Source organism: Protopterus annectens, chromosome 13.part0 (genome assembly GCF_019279795.1).
Source record: "Protopterus annectens isolate FY-2018-M chromosome 13.part0, PAN1.0, whole genome shotgun sequence".
Lineage (NCBI taxonomy): Eukaryota > Metazoa > Chordata > Ceratodontiformes > Protopteridae > Protopterus > Protopterus annectens.
Window position 1 is genome coordinate 958,494,094 of NC_056747.1, and position 22,665 is coordinate 958,516,758.

General features: G+C 40.2%; 1 protein-coding gene across 2 annotated transcripts in view; it reads left to right on the plus strand.

Moving 5' to 3' along the window:
• GHDC (GH3 domain containing) overlaps positions 1-21,063 on the plus strand; it is a 903,895-nt gene extending 882,832 nt beyond the window's left edge. For both annotated transcript variants that reach the window (XM_044054723.1, XM_044054722.1), the window contains exon 9: positions 19,599-21,063. In XM_044054723.1, the coding sequence (XP_043910658.1) occupies positions 19,599-19,814 (216 nt within the window). In that variant the 3' untranslated portion in view covers positions 19,815-21,063. The remainder of the gene's footprint in view (positions 1-19,598) is intronic.
• Positions 21,064-22,665: the final 1,602 nt, after the last annotated feature.

Consider the following 22,665-nt stretch of genomic DNA (forward strand, 5'->3'; position numbering starts at 1 on the left):
TTGAGTAAAAGTTGTTCAATGTCTAAATCTATACGCCTGTAAGATATATTCAACTCATTTTTGGAAACCTCTGTGTATGTGTAACTGTACAATAAGTCAGTCATTTTACTATTGTAATCACACACATGCATGATAACAATTCCTCCCCCCTTTATCCATTTTCATAATCCTGATTTCATCATTCTCCAAAATATCACGGAGCAATGTAGTTTCTTGCCTAGTTAAATCATTGGCCCCATTATTATCAAGAAGTTGTTTGTTATTATTTCTGGCAACCACTTTTCTGAATTCATTTTCACAAAGGGTCTCATACATTTGTACTGTTCGGTGCATAGGGGGAATGAAAGTACTTGGTCTATTTAAACGGCCTAGATTCCCCTGCAACATGCATTGTCCAGCCACCTCTTGTATAAAAAAAGAGTTTCAAATTCAACTTCCTAGTGAATAATTTAAACTCCAAAATAGTATTGCCAATGTCACTACCAGTTGTTGTCACAAAGTTGAGCCCTTTTCAGAACAGTTCTGCCCAATCAGTACTCACAGTTGTCCTACTATAGTTGTAAATGCTTAAGTCATGCTCAAGATTCTTCACAATGGTGCATTCATACATGTTGCAGGGGAATCTAGGCCATTACGACTGATTGTTGATGCAAAAGCTTCTAAGACCTTCAGTTTGCTAAATATATCGACAACACTGTTAAGCACACCCTTGATAACAGAGACCTGGTGATCAAGGACTCCTGGGACTTTCTGTCTGAAGTTAAGAACAGTATGTACCATGAGGTCTTGATCTTGGTCACCATCGACATCTGTGACCTCTTCTCAGTAATACCCCATGATGTTGGACTAGAATGATTCTATGACTATTTATGCTTAAGTAGTACATTGAACCATGACACTATCCTTACTATCAGGTCCTGTATGGAAATGGTTCTGGACAATAACTTTATCACTTTTGAGGGGCATTTATTCAAGCAGGTGCAGGTAGTGGCAATGGGCGCATGTTGCACACCGTCATTTGCTAACATTGTATTAGCACAGTGGGAAGACCTCTATGTAGTGAACTCTGAATTCAAGGATATATGGGTACTATATGGACGGTACCTGGATGATATGGTCTTATTTTGGCATGGGAGAGAAGATGACCTGAATAGGTTCTTTGTTTACATCAACAACACTACCAACTTTCTGAAATTTACCGTGACCAAGGACCTCGACACCTTGAATTATTTGGATGTTACTATTAAGAAAGATCACTTTAAGGGTAGGTTTACTTCGCACCTTTATAGAAAACGTACCTATTCTAACTCTTTGTTGCATTTTGAGAATTGCCACCCTCTGCATCAGAAAAAATCCCTTGTCAAGGGACAATATGTGAGATTGGCCAGAATGGTGTGTGACCAGGACGATTTTGTTAAAGAATGTGATGTCTTAATGGGAATGTTGCAGAAAAGAGGGTACCCCTTTAGCTTTGTCAATGACATAGCTGAAGAAGTCAAATCAAAAAGAGCTGGGGGTATTTATTCTACACTCTTGGAGAAGCCTGAAGGTTTGAATAGAACCTCTGGTTTGGTCAAAACTGACAGTTTTACTAGGGCATGTGTCCTGCCCTTCACTAGGGATTTTTTTAACATTAGAAGTATCATTCATGATTTTTGGACCATTTTTTGTTTGGATGAGAAGATCAACAAAAGGTTGGGGGAAAAACCTCTTGTGGTTTACAAAAAGGGCACCTCCTTGAAAGGCCTGGTGGAGAGGAAAAAGTTAAAGGCAGGCCTAGGTGGAACTTTTAAATGTGGGAGGTGTGGACAATGCCCCTGTATTATTGGACACTGATTTCATTAGAGTCAGGAACTATGGTAAAATTACTAATAATAGGAAGTGTTACTGTTACACCAAGGGAGTGGTATATATTGCAACCTGTATGGTATGTGAGGAGTACTTTGTGGAGAAGACAAGGAGAGCCCTCAGACAAAGAATATATCAACACAACTATGATATACTAAAAAAATAAAGAAACCAATGCTTTATTTAAGCATATAAAGGTTCCCTCAACACATTAAGTTTTTTGTACTGGAACAAGTAGACCTGGGTCCACGAGGGGGGTCCCAACGATGACTTCCTTGAATATTTAGTGCTCAAGTGGCAGATTAAATTAAATGCATGTCAGCCACCTGGACTCAATGACAAGTTATCCATTAGTTCTGTATTAAAACTAAAATCAGTTTTTTTAAGTGATTTTATTCAAGATCTGTGTTTTAAATTATACTTCAAGCCATAATACATTAATATCTATGTGGTTGGTAGGTGGCAATTGGTGTGTTGTAGTGGGCAGTTACTGTGATTATGTGTTACTGTCTTTTTAAACTGCTTAATTATTTTACAGGAAATGATGTTTGCTTTGTCAACCAATGGGTTAGGGTATTTAAATATGGCATTTTTGTATGTTCTTGTTCTGATGAAGTCTTGTGATTTTAATGAAAGCGCTTAACTTTTTTCAATACATTTTCTGGATTTAGTGCTGCAGTATTCCTTTGGTGATCCTCTTCCTATTTTTTACTCGGTTTTGGTGTTCATTATTTCTAAGTCCCTTCTTAGAGAAAGACAATTGGATGTGCTCGATAGCTCTCCAGGATGTGTACTACCACATAAAATGGCCAGGCCATCCAGAGATCATCGGCGCTTCTGGCTGGGAGCCAATCATTACCAATTTCGAGCCCTGCTCTTTGGTCTCACTACAGCCCCCAGAGTGTTCACCAAATGTATGGCAGTGGTCACGGCTCACCTGAGATGTTTAGAATTCTAGGTGTTTCCGTACCTAGACAATTGGCTCCTCACTGCCACCACCAGGCATCAACGCATTCAGGTCAGGAATCCACTCTGTCACTCTGCAACCAGCTGGGCATTACAATAAACTTAGAAAAATCTGCCGTGTCACCATCGCAGCATATTGTCTTTATCGGAGCAGAACTGGCCATCACGACCACCACGCTAAGACTTCCAGTAGAAAGAGTCTTACTTCTCTGTCAGCATGTCTGCATTCTAATATCCAAAAACAAAACACCATCTGATGGTCTGAAATTGTCAGGAATGATGGCAGCAGCAATTCTGGCCATACCACTGGGTCGTATGCACATGCGGATACTGCAATGGCTGTTGTTCACTCAGTGGTCCTACCAAGAGCTCCCCATGTCTCACATCATAGTGATCACAAATTCCTGCAGAAAGGATCTTCAGTGGTGGTTGACCTCACTTCATGTTATGATAGGATGTCCATTTCTCTTACTCCCACCAGCAGCCACAGTGACCATGGACACTTCCCTGATAGGGTGGGGGGCTTTTTCGGGGAAGGACAGCCCAAGACACATGGACCGATCAAGAGAAACATCTACATATCAGTGTCCTAGAGATGAGAGCAGTACTTTTGGCATTGCAGTACTTCCAGGACTCTCTTTCTCTGGGTACGATTGCGATTCAGATGGACAGCATGTCAGTGGTCTGTTACTTGAACAAACAAGGAGGAACCAGATCCTAGCCCCTTTGTCGCGAAGTCCGAAGAGTATGGCAGTGGGCTATATCCACCCAGTGCTTTCTGTTAGCAATGCACATCCTGGGGAAATCCAATGTGATAGCAGACAAGCTGAGCAGAGCAAATTTGTTGCCCCACGAGTGGTCCCTCAAGACTGGACAGGATATTCTGAAGGGGGGGCCAGCCTTGCTGTGACCTTTTTGCCAGTCACCTGAACACCAAATACAGAAGCTACTTTGCCCTGACTCCCCCTCCAGGAGAAGCCCCAAGGGATGCTCTTGTTCACGATTGGCCCCCGGGTCTCCTCTATGCATTCCCACCAATCCCTTTGATACCCATGGTATTACAGAAAGCGAAAGCCCTGGGAAGGACTATCATTCGAATAGCTCCTGATTGGCTTCATCAGATTTGGTTCCCCTCCCTTCGACTTCATCTTTTGGAGGACCCCTGGATTCTGGACCCAGTTCCGGACCTTCTGACACACTCGTCGGAGGAACTTCATCCCTCTCTGCAGTCTCTGAAGCCGACAGCTTTGGCTGCTCCAATTCCCATCATAGCCAGGTTCCATAACCTCTCCAATGAGACGAAGCAAATTCTCTTATCCTCTCACAAATCCTCTACAAGGAAGCTATACCTTAGCAAATGGAAAAAAAAAATTCTATAGGGCCTCTAAAAACAATATTAATCCTTACCAAGCCCATATGGCCTCTATACTAGAATTCTTGACTATGGTTTTCAGTAAAGGAGCTGCAGCAGAAACAGTCCGTGTTCAACTTGCTGCCATCTCTAACTTTCATTTTGGTTTTGAAGGGTTGAATATTATGTCACGCAAATTATCCAAAGCCTTTCTCAACGGGACCTTTCATATTAGACCTCCTGTGAAATCTCCCTATTCTCCATGGAATCTAAATTTTATGCTTTCCCGCATAATTCTTCCTCCATTTGAACCAGCTTCCTCATGTGACCTCAGATTTTTGTCAAGGAAAACCATCTTTTTAGTGGCTATTACTTCTGCCCGCAGGGTGTCAGAGCTTCAAGCCTTGTCCATCAAGCCTCCTTATTTGATTTTCCATGCTGACATAGTCTCACTTCGTACAAACTCCTCTTTCTTGCCCAAAGTTTGCACTGAAACTAATCTTAACCAAATTATTGATTTGCCAGTTTTCTTCCCTAACCACTCCAACAATCTAGGATATATGCTGCACAAACTTGATGTTCACAGACAGCTCAGATTTTATTTGGATAGAACAAAAGATTTCAGGAAATAAGACCAGCTTTTTGTTTCATTTTCAGATTCCAGGAAAGGTATGTCAGTGGCCAAAACAACTCTGTCTAAATGGTTATCTCACTGTATCACCTTTGCTTATTCAGCTACCAATATGCCCGTACAGCATAAAATTAAAGCTCACTCAACCAGAGCAGTTTCTAGATTCTCTGCCTTTTCTGCCAGACTTCCTATTGATAACATTTGTGCAGCAGCCACCTGGTCAAAACCTCATACCTTTATCACTCATTACAAAGTTGACAGGGCCTCATTTGGAGCCACGGTACTGAGAAATATACTCCCGTGAGCCACCTGAGGTAGATGGTGCTTGGGACGCTACCCATCAGTAAGAATGAACGGCGAGATAGAACAACTTCACATAAAGAAGTTATGTTCTTACCATAACGTTCCATGTGAGTTGTTCATCTTGCCTTCATTCTTATATCCCTTCTTCCTATCCCCTCAGAAGACCAAGATGCTAGATCCTTCCTGGTCACTCAACCCTTCTATACTTTCTCTCTTATGGAGTTATAGAACAAGATACGGTATTATTATACGCAGCAAACAAGATCTGAGGTAACTCAAGGTGCATTATGGGATAGGGACTTGGCCTCCAGCTACTTGAAATCCTTGAACTTTGTAGTAGGTGCTGTCCCGGAGCCAAGGGATCAGCTCCAAACCCATCAGTACGAATGAAGGCGAGATGAACAACTCACATGGAACGTTATGGTAAGTACATAAATTCTTTTTATCCTCTAAACCTCCTTACTCTATTTTTCATAAGGATAGGATGACATTAAGAACCAATTTTTCCTTCCTAAGGTGGTGTCAGAATTCAGTATCAATCAATCTATTAATTTCCCCATATTTGAAAATGAAGGTGAATACATGTTGCATGTACTAGACGTTCAAAGACATCTGCCTTTGTGCTTACAGAGAACAAAATACATTAGAAAATATGATCAATTATTTATATCTTTTGCAGATAAAAAATTGGGCAAGTCTGTCACAAAAGTGAAGTCGGCAAGATGGATTACAGACTGCATAGCCTTTGTCTATAATAAATCAGGCATTCCATTACCAAAACCTTTAAAAGCTCATTCTACAAGATATATGGCAACCTTGGCAGTATTTTTATCCAACCATTCCTTGGATGACATATGCACAGCTGCTACATGGGCTAATCTTCATACTTTTATCACTCATTACAAATTGCATTTGATCTTGAGGGGAAGAGCAGCCTTTGGTTCAACCGTGCTCAGGAATATCTTTCTTTAGAGTTCACCTGGGATATAAGGTAGCTGGCGACATTGTCCCAGTGGTTGAAGAATTAATGAAAATTGACAACATCAGTTAAAGAAATTTTGTATTTACCATAAAATTCCATCTGTGTTGTCCATTTTCATTCTTCCTCAACCTCCCACCCACTAACCCCCAACACTTGTTATTTAAAACTTCTGGAAGAATGAGATGCTGTTAAGACTCGTCTTCTATGGAGCTCGAGATATTGTTTTCCTTTGTTAGGAGCATTATTCAGATAGTTACTATTTGTCACTTAACAAACAAGATCTGAGTTATGTTAGGTTTTGTGCATTATGGCTAGGGAGGAGCTTAAGATTTTCAGTTGGCCACGAGATAGAGTATCAGATTTGAACCCAATGGTTGAGGAAGAATGAAAATGAACAACACAGCTGGAATGTTATGGGAAGTACATAACTTCTTTTTCTCAAAGCTGTGCCAATTGCACAAGTGCAATCATCATCAGAAAGTCTGGATTTACTACAAATAAGCAAATCATCCAATTTTTGACATGAGGAACACAGATCATCAGTGTTATCATGTGTTACCTTTAAATATGCATAGCATTTATTACACTGTAGAAGATGTTTGTGCATAGCAAATCATTAATGGCATACTCATGAAATCCCTATTCAGCTGCAAAGGATTAAAACATTTCAAAAGGAAAGAATAATCAAAATCAGTTACCACAGAATTCAGAGAACTTAAATCAACTTCTATGATAAAAATCACACAAACAATATACAACTAAATATTAAATTAAGTACAGTATAAAGTTGTTGCTTAGACCTCACAAGTTGTGAAAGTCACACAGCTGGAATTACTTTACATTGTGTGTGAATACATGCAGTAGCTTCTGTTCACTGTTGCTCACAGTCACACCTCTTTTTAACAGTGAAGATCAATAAATCTCAAACCAAGACAGGATTGTGTAGATAAGTGCTGTATTGTCCTCTCTGCAGTCTGTGTGAATTTATAGCTGGCTAGGCCCCTTGGGATGGCTAGAGTTTGCCTGTCTAAAACCTATCCCTTTCTAACAACAGTGAAAATTGAAGGTAAAACAAAATAAAAATCAAAGTAAATCTTCTTGGATACAAGCTATCCCTTCCTTCCTACAAACAGTGAAAAACAGTGGTAAAACATAAAGTATAAATATAAATTCAAATAAAAACTTCTCTAACTAAGCTATGACATAGTCAGTCACAAACCAATTCAAGATTGTTTAGATAAGCTCTAATCGTTTTTTAGATAAGTTCACTTGACTTGTTTATTCCCTGTTACCAAACAAAACTCCTTTTTCCAGTCTTTTACCACCTACAAGCTTCTTTTCTTGATGTCTGTCCTTTAGTTATCAAACTCCAGACTCTTACTGTCTCCTGCCCTTTTACATCACAAACATTATGCGTTCGCAATTTTAGACAGACTTCTGCCTGATAGTATCTGAAAGATCATTTTTCACACTTGCAGCTGCAGTGTAGAATATGGTTTCCTCCATAATTGTGTTTAATGCCTTCTTTTCCTGCTGGTGGAAGTAGTCTCATCCATTACTGAAGAGACTCTTTCAGCTGTACCTACTTCTTTACTTGAACCAACTGTTTGATTTTGTTACTTTATATACCTTCTTCTTCTGCATTGCTCTTTCCCCTTTCCATTGCCTCTGTTAATTTTTTATTTATTTATTTTATTTATTTATCATTTGTTAACCGGGAAAGTCCGACTTGGAATGAAGCCAGTTTTCAGCTAACCCTCTTTAACCCTCAATGTTTTATATTTTGCATATATTGTCTACACCGTTTTTTCACTGTTCTGCCATTTATACTGTTGTAAACTTGTAAAGGTGATCTCTGTCCTCTTTGTCACTGCTTTTCCAGTTTACTGTAGTAAAATGTTAATGTGTGTGCTTTCTTCTGTCTTACTACCAAATGTTTATTGCTTACTTGTAACTGTTATTATGCCTCTAGGACCAGATTGTGGCTGAAAAAGGTCATTGGACCAGCACACTTAGCAAATTCTCAAATGCAAAATAAAATAAATAAATATGTATGTGCCAAATACCAGTCAGCTCTGTGTCTTAGGATGAGATACTGAATACTCCTGTGTCATGGACTGGACTGTTGTTTGTTCGGGGGGACATACTGGATACTGTTGTATCCCCAGAAAGGTGATAGCCTGTGTACTTGAAAAAATGTCTTAAGCAGTGACAGCTTGATAGTTTCCTAAACAAGCTGAACAGCATCCCACAGTGCAGCCAGTATGTTTTAGATCAAACTGTGTGGTTCTTAGATTTCACTGTAGCCTTAGAATAATCAGACTTTTCTTACTACAAATTTCATGGTTGTTGGGAAATTGGGCAGACAAATTTATGATACAAACATCAAAATGGTAGAACAAATGCTGAAACTCGTAAACTGTTCCTTGTGCGCTTATATTCCACATTAAACAGATTTGAAGCACTGATTTTAAAGTAACGTAGAAATTGTGCCTCTTGAAGGAAATTAGTTGATAACCTAAGTCCATCACAAACGCAATTCATTATTCCATCTAGATCTTTTACAAGTAATGTTAAGATCCTTAAAATAACTCTGTCCCCAATTAAGAAAATCAATATAGCCATTCTAATGTATACATTGACTTTCAGCCCAGAACAGAAATGTATTCGGCACTGCATTCCAAGACTTATGTTTCAGTTGAGTGGTTGCTATAGCAGTTTGAAAGAGAGCACATCCATAAGAGTAAAAGACATAATATATTTTGCCTTGAATAATAGGGGAAGACCACTGTCAGTAATCCCTCAAGATAGCAGAAATTATTTTTGTACTAGTTATCATTTATGCAGACCTTTCTGATGTGATTGACATTTTTAATCCCAGTAGGATACTGTTTTACATTTTAAGTAGCTTTTAGGGAACCCACTCCCTTGAATTTACCTCCCCATTTGCAAACCCCAGTAAAGCATTTCAGTTCTCGTTCCTTGATGTTTATCAGAAGCATCAAGTGGTTATGCCGTTGCCGTCAAAGCTCAGTTAAGGTAAGGATGGGAACAGAGCTATATTGCTGTAAAGATTTTAGTTAGCAGAAAGGGTGGGACATCAAAATGTAGTTACTGAAGTTGTTGGGTAGTAAGAAATTTTATTGCCCAGTAATAATGCTACGGGATGGAAAAAAAGCAGTGTGAAAAATATTTCCTGACTTCAAAGAAACAAGCTAACTCTTTTTGTTAATGTCGTTAGTACTGCAAATGCTTTATTTTTATTTTTTCGTTGTTCCAACAGCTTGTGGTTCTATTACCATATCCAGTATCAGAATTTTTCTAAAATTAATTGAAACTCCAATAACTGTAAAGACCATTGAATGAGATTGTGAGTGAGCCTGAGAGATGCTTTTTGTCTTTTCAGTCCTGATGACAGTGCTGCATGTTAGTAAAATAGTCTAGGCAAGTTGAAGATAGGAAATGCACTGGCAATATTACAGTTACATTATCTCTTTCTTTCTTGATGGGTCAAGCAGCTTGTTAGCCTCATATTAGCAGACTGCACATTTTAAGAAATTCACTCAATAAATAAATTCCACTCCATGATCAGACAGTGACCCTAGCATATAGATTGAACTGTCACTGGAATTTCCTAAAAGAGTGACACATGATCAAAGCTGAACTTCTAACTGTATGGAGGACAACTTTATGCTGGGACACTAGATGGCAGCACTAGAGAATCAAGACTGTAAACATGCAGGCTTGGCAGACTATAAGTTTAAGTGGCTCAGGCAATTGAAAAGAAATAGTAATGTCTTTCGGCTTTTCCCGGTTAGGGGTTGCCACAGCGTTACTCCCGTCTGCTAATGATTGGCAGTGGATTTTTACGGTGCCAAGTTGCCAGCCTGACTTCCAACCTTCAAAGAAGGCACACCCATTCATGCTTGCACCTACCTGCATGTCTTTAACGTCACTCGACCGCGGGGAGGACATGCAGACTCCACACAGAAGGCGCTGCAGCTGAGAATCGAATAGGAGAACCTCTTGCTGTGAGGCGACAATACTAACCGCTGCACCACCGTGGCCAGGCAATTGAAAAGAAATATAACTTGATAAATGAAGTTGAGGAAGGTTACAGTAAAATTGAGTATCAAAACAAACTTAAGTTCTGGTTAATGGCAGATAAAAACTACTAGGCCCATCTGATGAGCACATTTCTGTCTCTTTTTGTTACCTGAGATTTTACCCTGTCATTAGCAGTGTCACTCCTTTGTAGTCACCGTTGTCATTGACAAGGACTCCTTAAATAGGCTGTCAGGGCATTTGCAATTTGTGTTTTTAACTTGCAACATTTTATTCATTTTTAAAACATGTTAACCTGTAACATTCCTGTGATTTTCAGTGCTAGATTAAGTGGATTTCTCAGATAATCTTCACCATGTTGTGTTGCTTACCTCTTTTAACATGTATCTTTGTAAACTCACCAAATTTTAATCTGAATAAAGTAAGACATTTTTATTCCTTTCTGTTTTGTTTTCTTTTCTGGTAATTACTTCAAGTTAATATTGTCTGTGTTGATTCTTCCAACTAAACAGTTTCTAAAACACTGGTCTTTGAGCTGCTTGTACTTGACACTATGTGATCCCTTAATGCAGCAACAGTAGAAAAGCTGACAGCTCTTCTGATGGCCTATTGGAATTAACTGTTACAGACTAATAATAGTCTGTGCAATTCATAATGTTTAACATAGGCTCACAAGATAACAGTAAAAGTGAGTCATATGTTCTATTCCCTCTCCTTAAAATACATTTAACAGACTTAATTAAAATATTTTAATATGTAAGTTGCTGTTTATATTTCATTTCAAGCAGTAATGAGCAGCTGCACTTATAGGACTTATGTAGCAGGCATTGGTACCCTGTTAAAACATTCTGAATTGCAATGTGTCATGAATGACAGCTTCACACCATCATGCACCAACCCTTCAGTGCAGAACTGATGTCGTATTTTTTATTTTTCTTCTTTTGACATCAGTGGACATAAGTCTTACCTATTGGGTTGACATGCTTACCTGACTATTGCTTTCCTATTTTCCTTAGGCATAGAAATTTTTCTCCATAGTTATTTAAACTTTTTTTATTTCTTTTTTTTTTTTTTTTTATTGTATTTTTCTATCCCTTATCTGCCTTTATACACTGAATAAAATGTGCCTGCAGTCAATAAGTACACATGAGAAGTGGTCATTTTCTTAAGTAATCTGTGCCCAGCACTATTTGCTGGAAGTCCAGCTGTGCTGCACAGCATGGCTGATGAGGCACTCATCATCCTCCTGATAAAGCAGACTGCCCCAGTACAAATACTGTATGTATGGATTGTGAAATCTGCCCCAGTACAGTCTCTATCTACATGGAGTGCAGACTACAACACAGAATTACTTTGGCCTCTCTGACTGAGGTCATAAGCCTCCTCTTCTCTTTTTTTGAGATAGACACAAGGCCAGGGAGAGGAGTCTGCAGTTTTTTGTCTTCTTGGGTGGAGTTGTCACATCCATCTTTGGCATTCGAAAAAGTTAACATTTTGCAGAGACATTACTTGGTGGCCTCGTTTTCTTTTCACTTTATTATGATATCCACTTCTGAGTCTCTTTCCTCCATATCTGTCTCTAGAGTTAAAGGTTCATGTTTGGTATGCCACTCCCTCTCCATTTAGTATTTATTGCAAACTTAGCATGCCATTTGTTTTTGAAACGTGATACATGTATGACCTGCCACCATGGAAACTCTTAGCCTTCCTTTGACTGGTCAGATCCAGAACAGGCTCATTATTTATTATTATTATTATTATTTTGAGAATCAAAATTGGGGCTTCTGCTTCTGTGCCTCCATCTTTGCCTCTGTCCTTTTTTACTCATGAAGTCATCCAAGCTGTCCAGTGCTTCATTTAGTAGACTTGGTCAGCACTGTGAAATTTTAATGCTTATTCCTGTTTTACTGCCTTGTAGGATTTCTCACCATCTGGTGCTGCCTAGTTACTTTGTTTATATTGTAACACCTCTAGGATCCTCACTGACCTTATTCCACGTTTCATATCTCAGACTTGAAGTGAATTAGTTCCACTTTCTGTTGGGAAGTATTTTGTTTTCAAATGAGTAGCCAGATGGTCTTCGTTTTCACTGTTGCAGTCATCACACTTCAGTTATCTGCCTGCAGGTAGCCCTCAGTCAGCCCGAATACCAGAGTCTTAGTATTTCTGTGTTGGATTCTGTTGCTTCTTCCATGATGTCAGGTCGTCAGGGGTATAAAAACAGGCAGCTGACACCATTACATCAGTCTTTCTTGGTGAGAAGGTGCCCAAAGCAGAAGCAAGTTCACAAGTGCCAGTCGGCCGCTACCTGAAATTTTCATTTTTTGAGTTGATAATCCTGAAGTCTTCTAAAGCTAAGTACCCCGTTGGGGATCCTTTTTTCTTGCTCTAACCGATGTCAGAAAAAGTTAACAATTGCCTTGCCTGTGGAAAGCAAATACCTCACAGAGATTTTCATTCTTACTGCGTCACCTGTTTAGGCCCAGACCACGACGTCCCTCATTGTCGGTTTTGTGCCTTGTTTAACTCCCAAACCATTCATCATCAGGCAATTTTTGTTGCTAAATTCTTTCGCTCTCAATCTCTGTATTCCAAAATGGCTTCAGTAAGCCATCCAACTACCGATCTTCCAAAAAAAACTTAAGGATAAAGACAGAGACAGACTGCATAAGTCCAAAACTGCTGACAATGCTTCCGATAAGCTAGTCGCCAGTCTGCCGGTACTCAGTGAGGTGCCTTTGCAGCCCCTGATGCCCACGTCTATGGATTCGCAGGCCTCTGCTAAGACCCATTCGGAGTCCGGTATGCTGCGAGATGCTTCTTCAACTATGAAACCAGCGGATGTCTCTACCTTGGATGGGTCCGGAGCCGCTGTGCAGGCACCAGCTTCTGAGGGTGTTTTCTGACCTACTGAAGTTCGAATCAAACCAATGACTTCTTTTTTAGCCAAAACTACTGGGTTTCTTAGGCCCAGAGTACACACTACACCTAGAAAACCCACGACCAAAGTGCATGCTCAGGCCCCCATACCACAAAAACAAATGCTTAGAATGGCTGAAGACCTTATAATGCTAATTAGGGGAGGCCAGCCTTCCCCTGCTAAGAGGCAAAAAATTCAGTTGCCTTCAGATTCTACAGACCAGGAGTTCGATGATTCTGACCTTTCTGATTGTCAGGACTTGCCCTTATCAGCCTGTGAGGATTTAGATGCAGCGGAATCCATTCCCTTTGCCTCCCCTCCAGAGGATTCCTCTTTTGGTGAAACCTTGCATACTTTAAGAGAGCATTTCCATTGGGAATGTCAAGACTATCCTCAGTCCAAAAAGAGACTCGGAGAATTTTTAGGGCTACCTCAGCACAGGCCTTTAGCTATTCCCCCTGTCCTAGATGTTGTGGATGATGTTTTCTTGGAATCCAGTCTTACTCCAGACACCTTACCTCTGATGCCTAGGAAACCAGACAGGTATTACCGAGTACCTGATTCCCACAAGTTTCTTTTCAAGAATCCTACTGCTGATCCAGAGATCATTTCCCAGGGACCTAAAGGTATTAAGGCTACTACAGCCAAAAATCCTACCCTTTCGGACAGGGATTCCAGAGCTTTAGACAGATTGGGTAAGAAGGTATCTACCTCTGCAAATCTTGCTATCAGGGCATTGAATTGCCAGTCTCACATGCTGAAGTACCTGCAACATGTTATGGATCTCATTAAACAAAAAATGGTAATATTTCCAACTTGTGCAGAAAATAAAGATTTTCAAGAGCTTATGCATTCTGCAAACCAAGTTAGTAAGCATACTTTGCAGTGTGGTTTTGATGCCCTAGAAGCATCTTGCAGAGCTGCAGTCACTGGCTCTGTACTAAGAAGACATGCTTAGCTGAAGGAGCAGTCCTTGTCAGATCATATCAAATCCAAATTACTAGACGCTCCTTTAAATAAGGATGTTTTTTTTGTTTGTTTGGCACCAAAGCAGAAGTTGTTCTTAAAAATGATGGAAGAAAAAGCTAAATCTATGCAAACTGCTGAAGAATTCTTACAAGTGCAACCACTTCAATTCAGTAGGCATTGCCCTTCAAAACACTGGTCCTTTCCTGCCCCCTCCAGGCCTTCCCAAACAAGACCCAGGGGAAACAGACCACCCAGACTACAGTCTCAGGGTATGCAGAGATCTAAGCAATGGAGTGTTCCCACCCCTAAAACAGGGAGCGGTAAGCCACCTCCCTATCGAAAAAGTTCACAATGACTTCTCAACTCTATCTCCCAGCCCTGCCCAATTGCTTGTGCCCCTAGGAGGAAAACTTGCCCTTCATGCAAAAAACTGGATGTCCATCACTCAGGACCGATGGGTACTCAACATTATATCCCAGGGGTACACATTTTATTTCCATTCACTGCCAGCTCCAAGCGGGTTTCCAGACCTTCCTCCAAACCAGTGGGCAGAGGCTCAAAACCATGTTCCTTCCCTGCTCAACATCAGAGCTATTTAGCCAGTTCCAGTAGAACAAAGGGGTCAGGGTTTCTACTCCAGACATTTACTGGTATCCAGGAAATAGGGCTCTTGGCACCCAGTCCTGGATCTTTAAATTCTCAACACCTTCCTGGTGATCCCAAAATTCAAGATGCTTACCCTGCAACAGCTTCTCCATATGCTAGCCAAGGATGCCTGGTTAGTCACCCTAGACTTAAAAGAAGCTTATCTGCACATCCCCATCAGGGAATCATGCAGGAAATATCTACATTTCAGGGCAGGATCTGTGCATTATCAGTTCTCTGCACTTACCTTTGGCTTATCTACTGCGTCCAGGCTATTAACAAAATGCCTAGCTCCAGCCATTGCATACCGCAGGCAGAGAAATATTCTGGCAGACAGCCAGGAATTGCTGCTTCAGCACCTGGCATTTGTAAAAAGCCTTCTCAATTCTTTGGGTACACCATCAACGAAAAGAAATCACAACTGGTGCCCAGTCAAAAGAATGTATTTCTGGGAGCAAGCTTGGACACAACTTCCCGATGGCATTTCTCACTTCAGAAAAACAAGTCTGTCTGACAAGACTACTTCAAGCAAATGGCCACCAGAACCCAGCTAACTGCAAGAAAAATACTGCAAGCCCTAGGGTTCATGGCCTCATGTATTCTGCTAATTCCATAAGCAAGACTGCATATGAGGAAACTTCAGTGGTACTTAAAATGTCTTTGGTGCCGACATTCTCAGGACCTGGAAGCACTCATTCCTATCATACGGGGTGGCCTAATGGTTAAGGTGTTAGCCTTACAAACACAAGGCACAGGGTTTGAATCTCACAGGGGATAATTGGCTAGGCTTAAAATGGCTCACAAGGGCAGTTAGCCTAGTACTAACGTGTGAACCTTGTCTGAGGGCAGAGTTCCTTTGGTGGGTAGAAGCATGCAACCACAACAAGGGACTGCATTTTACTCTACCCCACACCACCCAAACCCTGACCACAGACTCAGTAGTCTATGCATGGGGGGCCCACATGGCTGGCAAATGCATTCAGGGCCACTGGACCCCAAGCCAAATTCTCCTGCACATCAACCAAAAGGAGATGCTAGCTATGCAGAATGCTCTCTGACAGCTTTCAGATACCTAATCCTTCCAGGATAACTGCTGATAAAAACAGACACCACAGTTATATGGTACATAAACAAGCAGGGGGGAACCCATTCTTACCCACTCTGCAGGGTAGCCATGACTCTGCAGAGCACAGCTTTGGACAACCAAGTCCATCTACAAGCTCAATTCCTGCCAGGCAAACAAAATTCACTGGCAGATGACTTAACCAGAAATCTCCTAGACCCACACGAGTGGAAATTGGAGCCCAACACCTTCAACCTCCTGATCCAGAGGTGGGGGACCCCAGAGGTGGATCTCTTTGCCTCCCCTCACAACCACCATTTAAGCAAATTCTGCACCAGGAACCCTCACAGCAGGGTCTGGAATGTGGATGCCCTGTCCTTTCAATGGGAAAACCTCTCAATCTATCCCTTTCCCCCTCTGCCCCTTCTCTCAAGAGTACTACTCAAGACAAAAGAAGACAGGTCAAGGACAATTCTGATTGCCCCACACTGGACACACCAGCACTGATACCCACTCCTGCACAGCCTGACAACAGTGCCACCATGGCACCTACTGTGAGACAGATTTTGCAACTACAATTACAAACCCTAAATCTTGCAGACTGGCTTATTCTTTGAATACTCCTCCAGCAACCCTAAGTAAACAGGTGCTGGAGGTCATTCTTGAAGCCGGAAGGCCTAGTACTAGGAAATCCTATGCGAAAAAGTGGAAAAGGTATTGTTCCTGGATTCAGTCTAAAGGAAAGGACGCAGCTGTGTCCCCCTTACCTCTAGTCCTGGATTACCTAGCTACTCCACAGAGGCTTATCCTTCTTCACCATTAAGATTCATGCCTCTGCCATTTTGGCTCATTACAGCATTGAGCCACCTCTATTTTCTCACCCTCTCATCAAACAGTTCCTGAGAGGGGCTAACAACTTAAGGCCCCCAAGGAGATCACCCATCCCTGCTTGGGATCTTAACTTTGTACTGGAAAAGTTCACGCTTCCCCCTTTTGAACCTGCTGCTTCAGCAGCGTTAAAATTCCTCTCTTGGAAAACAGCCTTGCTTCTAGCCATCACTTCAGCTAGAAGAGTGTCTGAGCTATAGGCACTGATGGCTGTGGAACCCTTTGTTATCTTTCATGCTGACAGGGTTTCCCTCAGGACTAACCTGTCCTTTATGCCTAAGGTGGTGTCCAGTGTGGCCCTAAACCGAGCCATCCATTTGTCAACCTTTTTCCCTAACCCTCAGAATAAAGGGGAAAGGATCCTGCACTCTTTGGACGTGCACAGGCAGCTCAGGTTTTTCCTTGATAGGACTAAGCCTTTCAGCAAATCTGACCAGCTGCTAGTCAGCTTTGCAACAGGGGCATAGGGCAAGGCCATTTCTAAACAAACCATTTCTAAATAGATAGCATACTGCATCCATTTATGCTAGAAGCACCATGGAAAACCAACCCTTCAGGGGGTCAGAACACATTCCACTAGGGCTACTTCTACCTCTACAGCATTTCTCGGGGGAGTCCCTACCAGGGACATTCTGGAAGCTGCAACCTGGAGTTCTGTACACACCTTCACCAAGCAGTCCTGGTTTCCCTCCCTCCAGTCCCTCCAGTCCCCTGTTTTTCTCTATCTTTCTGTCTCTCCTCTCTATGGCTATTCATAATGGCATTGGTATTTATCTTTTATTGGTGGTGGTTTCCACACCATATACTAGCTCCCTATTTGGGGGCTCCTGACATTTGGGGCAAGAAAATGTAATGGCGTCGACTGCCTGTTTTTATACCCCTGATGACCTGACGTCATGGAAGAAGTGACAGCATCCGATGCAGAAATACTAAGACTCTGATATATGGGCCAACTGAAGGCTTACCTGCAGGCAGATAACCCAAGTTTGATGACCGCAACAGTGAATACCCTCGAACATCTACATTTATGATAAGTGTACACAACTGTAGTATGTTCTTTGTGTTTCACTGTTGCAGTCATCACACTTGGGTTGATTCCCAAAGCTGAGGAAGGGTGGAGGCAGTCAAGAAAAGTTAGGGGTGGCTAGTAGGCCCTGCAAGACTGCTGTAGCAAATCCTGCCCTGGATTTGGAAAAGACAGGTAAGTGGTAATGCTTGGTGAAGTGATTAGGGGACATGGAATTGGACTCTTTAGAGCTAGAAGTTAGCATTTTGTGCCACAGATGTAAGGAGAGAGGTGGTGGCTATGACTTGTGACAATAAGCTTATGAATGAGAACATTGAAGAGTAAAGTCAAGGATGAAAAGTGAGGAGGGTGTCAAAGAGGTTATCTGCTACAAATGTTGCAGATAAATTGTAATCTGGACTTCAGGAAGTTTTACTTCACAAAGATGATTGCCAATATTTAGAATGGACTATAAGTCTAGGTGGTGGAGTGCAGCACTACGGAATACCGAAATTCCACAATCCCGAGACTCTGAATCCTGAGGACCAGAATCTCGAGATTGTGGAATCTTGAAACTTAAAAAAAAAAAAGTAAAACATACAACAAACTATTCTAACGTGTATGCAGGGGGGCTTGCCCCCCCACACCCCCTGCAACTTAAATATACCAACTCCGAGATCACACTACAGTGGAGTGACCGGCAGAGTTCCCGTTCCGCACTGTATGGCAATCCCCATTCACTACATTCGAAATTCCACAATCTTGAGATTCTGGTCCTCGGTATTCAGAATTTTGGGATTGTGGAATTTTGGTATTCCGTAGTTATCCCATATATATCTGTGTATATATATATATATATATATATATATATATATATATATATATATATATATATCTACACACACACACACACACACACACTCTCTCTTATCAGATCTGCCTAGGACACATTGGCATTGGATGGGACACAAGAAGGAGAGGAGGAAAAATGAGGATGGGTGGGACAGCTGCAGCATATACTAGCTGCAAATCATAGGCAGTTTAGACACATTTCTGTCTCCTTTGATGGTGATATGTTCGGTACTTAATGATTTGTATTAGTGTGAGAAGAACTATTATAGCAGAAATGTTTGAATATATATATATATATATATATATATATATATATATATATATATATATACACACACAATAAATGTCACATAAAATTATTTTATGTACCAACATATCAGTATTGATTGCATTTATGTGAGTCCGAAAATGCATGCCTACTTATGAATTTTATAACCGGGAGAAAATGCTTTACTTATACAGAGTTCTGTCCATCCAATTCCTTTGTTGAAGTGCGGATAACAAGTTCTTGATAACTATATATAGATGTACTTCAAACTCCATGCTTTAGTGGCTCATACTGCTGTCTAAAATTTCACTTGATATGTTTTCCTGCAAAATTAATTGTACCTAACCCTCTGCCCCAGGAATCCCTTCTGCAATTTCCATTAGTCCATCAGATTATGTAAATGTGTATGTGGCAGGCGAACACAGATCACAGAAAATTCCATATCCAGGACAGTGTGAGTTGTAGATACTTTTATAATTAAAGTTACTTTTGGTGAGGTTTGAAGCAGCTCTGTGTTATGTATAGTGATGCACTAATAGTGATTTAGCAGAGTTTAAACACGTGTTTCAAAAATTTTAATCTGTTGTGGCTGATTTTGGTGTAGTTCTATATTTTCTCAACCCGAAGGGTAAACTAGCATAGCTATATCCACTGGCTCCAGCTCTTTCTTCCAACTGATGATCAGTCCTGTTGAAAGCATATGCTTGTAAGCACAGCTGTGTGTCTGGGTTGTGTTCTTAACCAATGAACTACATTGTGTAGTCTGATGTATTACTGTCAGTTAATGGTGCTGATATGTTGTGAGGCACTTTTGAACATTTCTTTGTTCCTGTTTTTGTAGCTGGATGAATCCCTGCAGAAGGAATCAGGAATATATAAATCCTTCAGGTTCAAAGGAAGCATTGGACCAATCAGAGTCCATCTTGTGGGACCAGGTGCTTTTAAAGAATTACACAACTTTATCAGTGCTCATGGAAATATGAACCAGTTCAGAGTGCACAGAGTTCTTCAAAGAAAAGAATTTTGGGATTTCATTTATGGGAAAGTTGTCTCTTAAAACAAGGCACTACATATTTATCTGCTGTTTTTCTTACAGTTTTTATGGTTTAAGTTTGTATTACCTTTCCTGTTGCTGTATTTACTTCAGAGATGTATCATTGTAACTGAGAATACACATTAATAAAATACATACAACAGACTATGCTTTTCTTAAATCCCTAAGAAACAGAGCCATTGTGTGAGCTCAGGTGACATTTCTACATAACAAAAACGACATTGACAAATGTGTATTTACCAGCTTCATGCATTCATCTGTTAGAGTCAGATAAGAAAAAAATTTGGACAGTGGAGAGAAGTGTTGTGTTGTGCATGGATAATGGATGAATGTTTTATCAGCTTAAATGTTGGTTTAGCATTATCTAATATACAGATATTCTTAAACAACATTAATAGAAATGCCAGTCTGTAGGGAGATTTTTTTTCACCAGCAATTTCTCCTTATCTGTCCAGTGTCCACACCTCATTCTGTTATTGCCATATTTGACAGAGTTATACGTAATCTTGGAGATGCACAACCAGACAAAGTTTATGTGTGATACAGAAGCGAGTTGGATGCCCTGGGAACATTTTCTGCATTTTTCATGCTGTCAGTTGACTTGGAAATTGCTTGTTCTGCAGTTCTGTTATTGTAACTAATCCCCAGATTGCATCAGGTAGTAACATAGTAGTAATTTTCTTGAAAGGGATAAGCATAGCTATTTGGATACTGTAATGCTTTTCACCAGCCTAGCCTCTGGCAGTGCAGATCCACTTCTGAATTCTGCTCACTAAAATAACAGCTGCATGAGCAGCATTGGTAGTTCAGGTCTGTGCCGCACCACTTTGCTTTGTTGTTTTGTTAATCTGTCCTGGAATTAGTCAGATGTATTCATAGTGCAGAAGTTTTCTAGGAAATGCTATGATAATGTTGCATAAGGTGTTAATATTTAATAATTCCATTGATTTTATCAAATGACTTTTAGGTTTTCATCATAAGGTTTTTTTGCTGCAGGAATTCATTATTTCATCAGGAATATAGTTGAAGATGAAAGTAATTTCTTTTGCTTGACCTTTACAAGTGTTAGATAGTCCCAATGGGCATATGTATACAGTCTTGAACCATAACAAATGGAGGAGATCATCACATGGCCAAAATTCTCTATTGCTGTCTGAAGTGTAAATTCACTCCATTTTGATTCTGTACTTCATGAGTTGATTACTAGTCCTCATTTTTGGCAAAATAAAGTGTAATGTTTATCTTTCTTACAGATAATTAATTTTGTGTATTTTTTTACTATTTCTAATGCTATCACAAGAGAGGATTACCAACAGCTGCTTTTTAGGATATTGCTACCAGATAGTTCAATCTACACATCATCTGTTTAAGATAGAATCACCACACAGTTAATTGATAGTATTTGATTAAATAAAAAAAATACACCAGGAGAGTGAAAATTTACAAGCCTTTTTAAAGCATAAGCTTAGAATCTTCCGTTAGCCATTAATCAGTAGTTGAAAACATGTTTTAAGGAAAAGTAGAAACACAAAGGAGTCCCCTTCACATAAAATAAAAAAAAAAGATAATTTAGCTTACACGTGGTGCTGTACAACTTCTGTGGATGCAGTACTACTTTTCCACACTTTGTAGAGTGAACTCTGATCTTTTTCTCACTACCACCTAAAAGAGGAATTAGTGCTGGGATGCACTTTTCTAGTGCCCAGCATGACTGTGAAAATGGTACGTGATGCTAGAGTTTTACAAACTCAAAAAAAACTCTCCCATTTTGGGTGTTGGATCACAACTGTTTGCTTTTAGACTTACAGCTGGATCTTTTATGGTTCTATTAGACTGCATGCGTGTATTCCCCTTCTTCTGTGGTTAATTTACTGTTGTGGTTCTTGGGTTATTTGAGGAACAAATGTTAATAGGTCAGGCATCTGTTTCACAGCTCTGCTTTTTACAGTGGGTGCAGAGACCTGACACCTTGGTGTCCATGTAGTTCCACAGACATCTGATTTTTCTGATCTCACCATCAAAGAATACAGTGTTTTTTCTGGAGAACATTGTTTCATGCACAAGCTTCAGCAGCACCTAAGACATCCATGCCAGTTATCGCCTGTACCAAAAAGAAGAAGAGGTCAGCAACACTCCCTTCAGATTCTGGCCTACAGTGATCATACTATAGCTCATAGGTTCATAGGTAAGTACTAGGCTAGTAACCATGAAAAAGCAGAATAATGCAGGTAAAAAAGATTAATCTTGTGAAACACGGATTCCATAAGAAAAGTATAAATAACACTTGAATCGAGTTAAAAGCCAAAAACAAATAAACTTTAATCAGTATGAGTACAATACATGTGACTAGATAAGCTCTTTCATGCTTTAACATATTAGACTTAATCAGGAATACTAATGTACAATTACTAAAAATAAAATTCTGTTTTTATATGCTGAAATTCCAGGAATGATACTTGTGATTGTTAACTGACTTTCTGGTCATTATTGTGAACCGGTTATAATTTTTTAGTGCATATTTATATCAGCAAAATTCAGACAGAATCTAAGTACAGAGCACTGAATAAAGCAAACCAACTTTTCCAAATAGTAAATATGAGTCAAAATCTGGGTTATGATGGATGAGCATCCAGACCAAAAAAAAATGACATCCCTGGAAATGTCATGTTTTTTTTCTTTATTCACACAGTCAAAGTTTCTGAGTTTTGTGGTATTTTTCTTGGAAAAATCGAAATCAAAGGCCTTGAGCTACATTTATAAAAAAAACACTTTAAATGAATGACCAGAGTTGTCACCTAGGCAGTTATGCACAGTTAGTAAAGGCTGATTTGCTCAGACTAGTTGGTATATCTCA